General features: G+C 43.8%; 1 protein-coding gene across 2 annotated transcripts in view; it reads left to right on the forward strand.

Annotated features, from left to right (window-relative positions):
• The first annotated feature begins 3,828 nt into the window (after positions 1-3,828).
• Positions 3,829-7,061, forward strand: part of LOC126400038 (diacylglycerol kinase delta-like) — a 37,981-nt gene continuing 34,748 nt past the window's right edge. The window contains exon 1 of one of the 2 annotated variants that reach the window (XM_050060453.1): positions 3,829-3,986. In XM_050060453.1, coding sequence (XP_049916410.1) covers positions 3,849-3,986 — 138 coding nt within the window. In that variant the 5' untranslated portion in view covers positions 3,829-3,848. The remainder of the gene's footprint in view (positions 3,987-7,061) is intronic. The other variant, XM_050060470.1, reaches the window with a different exon arrangement.

A 7,061-nucleotide genomic window follows, 5' to 3' on the forward strand; every position in this document is an offset into this window, starting at 1 on the left:
GTGTGTGTGTGCGTGTCTGTCTGTGTGTCTGTCTGTGTGTCTGTCTGTCTGTCTGTCTGTCCTCAGTCACAGTCATAGTCTGGGGGGTGTATGAGTGTGATAACTTACTGGAGCAGCTGAAACGTGCTGGAGAGGGATTTCTAGGACAGAGTGGGGACTCTGTAGGAGGAGAAGATGTTTCAGACATTTTGATGGTGTTGTTTCACCACACATGATCTGTGGTAGTTATGAAATACATGTTAAGATTTTACAGCATATATATTTAACTAATTTATATATATAAATAATTTATATATTTAACGTATTTATATATTTAACTAATTTGTATATTTAACTAATTCGTATATTTAAATAATTTATATATTTAACTAATTTATATATTTAAATCATTCATATATTTAAATAATTTGTATATTTAAATAATTTTTATATACTTTATTAATCCCCGAGGGGAAATTCAATTTTTTCACTCTGTTTGTCAATTACACACAGGTCCGAACACACACATACACAAACAGGACCTATACATGCACTAAGTGGAGAGATGTCAGAGTGGGCTGCCCATGACAGGCGCTCTGAGCGGTTGGGGGGTTCGGTGCCTTGCTCAGGGGCACCTCGGCAGTGCCCAGGAGGTGAACTGGCACCTCTCCAGCTACCAGTCCACGCTCCATATTTTTTTTTGGTCCGGACAGGGACTTGAACAGGCGACCCTCCGGTTCCCAACCCAAGTCCCTATGGACTGAGCTACTGCCGTCCCATATATATTTAACTAATTTATATATTTAAATCATTTATATATTTAAATAATTTGTATATTTAAATCATTTATATATTTAAATAATTTATATATTTAAATATGTATGGTACATGTCATATATGTACGGTACATGTCATGTATGTACGGTACATGTCATGTATGTATGGTACATGTCATATATGTACGTTGCATGTCATATGTATGGTACATGTCATATATGTACGGTACATGTCATGTATGTATGGTACATGTCAAATATGTACGGTACATGTCATGTATGTATGGTACATGTCATACATATATATGTATATATGTACGGTACATGTCATATGTATGGTACATGTCATATATGTACGTTACATGTCATATGTATGGTACATGTCATATATGTACGGTACATGTCATGTATGTATGGTACATGTCATATTTGTACGGTACATGTCATATATATATATGTATATATGTACGGTACATGTCATGTATGTACGGTACATGTCATATATGTATGGTACATGTCATATATGTAGAACAGCAGAAATCAGCCCACCTTCACTGGAGACCATCAAACTTTTTCATCTGAAAAAAGGATTAAAACTCTAGAATGATATAATAATAGGAGGAATAATACGTATGTTTCTGTTTGTTTTTCCATTTTTATTTTGCATTTAACAAAGTTATCAGGTTTTCATGATGTCGGCAAAACCTTTTGTCACTTATCTATTTTAAAACCTTTTGTCACTTATCTATTTTAAAACCTTTTGTCACTTATTTATTTCAATCTGTATTTATATTTGTCTCGACACAAGGAGTACATGTCTGCTGTTTTGTAAAGTTCTACACCTTTCAATAAAGTTTGGGGGAAAAAAGCTGCTGGTGTTTCTGCGGCAGTTTGATAATGAGTTGTTGCAAAGATACTGGATTACTACAAGATGGCCCGCCTACAATATACCCCCATTGTATGAAATGGTATACATTTCCGGTCTCCTAAGTGGGCGTTGTCCCCCGTACCCCAATCAAAGACGAGTATCCCCAACCTCACTTCTGTCAACATGTGTGTACCCTTACTGGCCATAGGCTAAATAAATAAACAGTCCGTGAAGAAAATATTTTTTCCAGCGGATGTCTTAGTTACAACATGATTGAGCTAACTGGAGTAGTTTCATGTCGTATCCGACAACAGGAGGCTTTTAACAGATGACGTCCTGATGTTAGCTTTGCTGCTGCTGTTAGCTGTCCCTGTCAGCTGATGCTTTCTAGACATCGTGATTTCCCAAAACTGAATAAATACCACACATAAACACAAAACTGCTTTGCTAGCTCAATCATGTTGTAACTAAGAATTCGCTGGAAAAAAAATATTTTTTTAATCCAGTATCTTTGGTGAAACTGCACTGATTTCAGCACCAGAGAGGAGATACCTGTTGCCAGATCTCGCGAGAGTGTGTTGTTGAGACAGAGACAGGTCTTGAACGAAGTAAATTTTCTCCTGATTTGCTTCTGTGACAATGGGATGAAAGAATCGGCCATAATCTGTAATCACGTTCATTTCTCCCACTGAAGTCAATGGACTCAGGACCTGCTGTTATGGTGCGTTCCAGGCAGGCTTTTGAACTCGTAAGTCACGACTTCAAGTCATGAGTTACGACTTTGTAGCGTTCCAGGAAAGTTACGGCAAACTGCCAGTTGCTTCCTGTTTAACGTTGAACATGGCGAACCGTTTGTTTGTGCTTCCCCATTGTTGCTATCACCAAAGGTGCCGGTTCCTTGCTCATTTGTGTGAAACGGAGGAGGAGAAACGGCGCATAAGGTCACAGATGCTATTATACTTTTTATTTTACGTTATCTGTGTGTTTGGAAACGTATTTTGTATTGATTATTCTTGCACTGGAAACCAGCTGTAAGAGGGGCTGCCAATAATGCGTTAACATTAGGGTTATTTTATGTCTATTTCTCACCATGTATCACCTGCAGCAACACCGCATCCATAGGGCTGCCATTGTTGTTTAGAGGAGTAAGGTCATTGGTTTAGAGGGCTGTGTGACGTCAGAAAGCATAACTGGGAGTACATCGATCTGGTACGAGTTCACGGGTGGGAAGTTACGGGTTTGACTGCCGTTCCAGTGCACTTTCACGGGTTACAGGTTGTGAAAACACGAGTTACGGGTTGCCTGGAACGCACCATAAGTCTCCTAAAGGGGCGTGGTGGTCGCGAACCCCACGTGACACTGATACAGGAAACTGACTCGCAGTGGACCGTCTTGGGGTACGTCCCAAGTCTCTTATTTTATACTGCTAACTCCTAACTCCTTACTTGACCGGAAGAGGTCAGCCATCTTTAAGGCCATCTCATGTGTCTTATTCCTGCCAGTAAGGAGTTAGCGTTAGGAGTTAGGAGGGATCTGTTTGGTGCGATGAGTAAGGTAACACGAGAGGTTCCTAACAGGAAGTCTTTTTCAGCTTGAGGCCCTGACGTATAAATAAATGCCCCCTACATCTGGCACATTTGAACGAGATGGCGGAGAAACAGCGCAAGTGTACCCATTACATGCATTCTTTGCAATGAAATGCTGTAATTCACATGCCTACGTGACTACAAAGAGTAAGAGTAAGAGTAGGGTTACAGCTTTGATCAGTGAATATAATGTGACTTGGGATGTACGCCAAATGCTGGCTCCGTTATGCAGCAGATCAAGCTGTGTTGGCGTCATCAGAATAGGACGTCGCTTTACGTGACGCTTCAGAGTAAGGCCATCTCATGTCTCTTAATCAGCAGTCCTCGCTCCTCACTCCTAACTCCTGACTCCTTGCATGTTTTCCTAAGTGGGAGGGACTAAACAGTTAGGTAAGGTAGCAAGGTTAAGTGGTTAGCAGTAATTTTAAGGGACTTGGGACGTACCCTTGGTTTATCCACTGTCTTTGGTTGTTGTGAGTGCTCAGATAGCGGACTGACAATCTTCACCGACTTAATGAGTAGTTGTAATGTCGCCGTTTGACCAGCAGAGGTCAGTAACCCCCCCCCCACCCGTACTGTCCGCGCTCCGCCGCTGGGGGGCGCCGCCTCCCCCGCTCCTCCCCGGGGTCTGATGGCAGGATGGCGGAGGCAGGGGGACCGGAGTCTGCCGCGGCCCGGTGCCCGGACGAGTCGTCGGACAGCGAGCCGGAGCAGGAGCCCGGAACCCCACAGAAACTCATCCGAAAAGTGTCCACTTCCGGCCAGATCCGCAGCAAGGTACAGGGGGGTTAAAGCACCGGCGGTGATTACCGGACATTATCTCCAGTCACTGTGTGTTTTCATTCAGCGGGGGGAGGGCCACAGTCTGCCCCGAGGAGCACCGCTGTCCTCCAGGACAGAACGGCACACGGAGCTCCATAATCAAATCTAACATTTAACATGTCCGACCACCGGACACTTTTTCTAGAGGACACGTGACATCAGTCAAAACCTTCTTTAAACAAACAGATGCTTCTCTTTAATTCGGCACACACCACACACACCAAACTTCACTTGTGTTTAGTATATTTCATCTTTTATACCCGGGCTGACCCTCTCCTCTCCCGGCCCTGTCCTCGACTCCTCACCGTGCTCGGCTCAGTGACCGTTTAAAGAAACGAGCCTTTCACCGATACCGGTGTTGGTTGGTAGATGTTGGGTGATGCCGGTTGAAAGAGTGGATGTGACTGAACCTTAACTCAGGTTAATCCTTGTTTTTACCGGACGCACCGGGTCTGAGGAGCGGTGTCTCTCTCAGATCTGACGGATTTTAAATGGGTGTTTGGTGCAGTGCTGGTGGCTGGGAGAGAAAACGGTACATATGGGGGGTTCAGGGCCACAGCTGCTGCGCTTTACCTCCCGGTAAATAACACAACGACAAACTATAATATGATAAACAGTTTATTTTAGTATTTGTCCGGATCAAAACATAAAGTAAAGGTATAATTCAATGTTATAACCCCTGTTTTTTTAAATGAACATCTCATTAGCCGTGATGTGTAGCTCGTAGCTAAGCTAATAAACAGAACCAGGATCCAGCCCGGGGTCCAAACATGGCCCCTGGAGATAAATGTGTTCCGGACTCGGTTAAAACACATCAAACCGACCCGGTGTCAGGACAGACGTTGATTACTGGCTCCGGTTTACCGACACAAACCGGTAATTTAACGCAAAACTAACCAGGCTAACTACGGCTAGCTGGAGGGTCCCAGGCCCGATGAAAAGCCCCGCCGTTTCCCACTGATGCCCAAACGACAGAGGTGGGCTTTACCCCGTGGTGACGGTGGACTACAGGTCGGTGTTAGAATGATGGGAGATAACGGTCCTCAGGTTCATCATGTCCGGTAATAACGGACATTTCTAACGGTAAACTCAGCCGACAGGTCGGTAACAAGTAAGCCGTTAAGTCCGTTACACTCTGCACGGTTCAACCGTCATAAGATAACGGTGAAGTAAAATTAATTAAAACATTAAAATAGATTAAAACGGTTGAAGTGTTAGAAGGTAACGGTTACATTTAAATATAATTAATTAAAGTATAAACTTTAGTGTAACGGCTCACCGTTAAGATAACGGTCCATATAATTAAAATAATAAAATAACAGCTGAACTGTTATTGAACCGTTAACGGTTCATTTTAATGAATTTACTAATAAAATAAAGTATAACGGTTCTTTTAAATAAATTAAAATGAAGAACAAAGTAAAGTACAACAGTTAACCTTCATAAGATAAGGGTTATCTTAAATTAATTAAAATAACAAAGTATAAAACAAAATATAAAATACAGTGTTGAATAAAGTAAATAAAGGTGTTCATGTATAATGGTTTAAAACTGTTTTTATTGGGGCGTCAGTGGCTTAGTGGTCGAGCAGGGCCCCATGTGCCCCCCCCCCCCCCCCCCCCCCGTACCTNCCCCCCCCCCCCCCCTCCCGCGTACCTGTCCTGTCCAAAAATGCCCCAAAAAATATTTTTGAAAAAATAAAAAAGCTGTTCTTATCTTTATTAATATTATTATTATTATTATTATTAACAAACTTAAGTGTATTGACTCCATGCTGCCTTCAGGGACATGTCCAAAGCTCAGAAATGGCTGTGTCTCTGTTTGAAGTGATTTTGGTTGCAGGGGTGGCAGTAGCTCAGTCCATAGGGACTTGGGTTGGGAATCGGAGGGTCGCCGATTCGAGTCCCCGCTCAGACCAAATACGGAGCGTGGGCTGGAGAGGTGCCAGTTCACCTCCTGGACACTGCTGAGGTGCTCTTGAGCAAGACACCAAAAACCCCAACCGCTCGGGGCGCCTGACCAAGGCAGCCCCCTCACTCTGACATCTCTCCACCTTGTGCCCCCTCAGGAGGGTTAATAAAGTATATAAACTAAATTAACAGAGACGTTTGCTGTTCCGTGGGAGATCAAGTTAAAAAGAGCTTTCTAAATTTGTCTTTGTCTCACTGTCTCTCAGAGACATTTTGTCCTGTTGACTGTGAGACAGTGTGTTGTTGGACAGACAGTGAGAAAGTGTGTTGTTGGACAGACCAGGGGTGTAAGTATAGACAGTGCAGGCAGTGTGGTTGCTGTGGGGCCTGATATGGTGGAGGGGCCCGGCCCCTGTACAGAGAGAGGTGATTTACCCTTGATTATGTTCCTGTGTTCAAAGAGGAACGATAGAAGAATGTTTCTAATAATGTGTCCTCTAAAGACAAAGCCATCGACGACATGCTTTACTTTTTTATCTTTTTATAAAGTCAGTTGTTATCTAAAACAAAATGATGTGTTTTTTCTGCCTGAACTATAAAATCTATAATTAAACTATGAGAACGTTTCAATTTAATGATTCGTTTTCTTTGATGTTTCCGTCAGATATGCAAAATGATGATTCCTGGGTAATATGTGTGCTTGTGTTGTCAATTGTCAAGTCCCTATTTGTGTCAAGACAATACGTGCACGATGGCGTGCACAAGGGCCCGTCCTAATGGCGTGCACAAGGGCCCGTCCTAATGGCGTGCACAAGGGCCCATCCTAATGGCGTGCACAAGGGCCCGTCCTGATAGCGTGCACAAGTGCCCGTCCTGATAGCGTGCACAAGGGCCCGTCCTAATGCCGTGCACAAGGGCCCGTCCTAATGGCGTGCACAAGGGCCCGTCCTGATAGCATACACAAGGGCCCGTCCTAATTGCGTGCACAAGGGCCCGTCCTGATAGCGTGCACAAGTGCCCGTCCTGATAGCGTGCACAAGGGCCCGTCCTAATGGCGTGCACAAGGGCCCGTCCTAATGGCGTGCACAAGGGCCCATCCTAATGGCGTGCACAAGGGCCC

This window comes from Epinephelus moara, chromosome 2, assembly GCF_006386435.1.
Source record: "Epinephelus moara isolate mb chromosome 2, YSFRI_EMoa_1.0, whole genome shotgun sequence".
Classification (NCBI taxonomy): Eukaryota; Metazoa; Chordata; class Actinopteri; order Perciformes; family Serranidae; genus Epinephelus; species Epinephelus moara.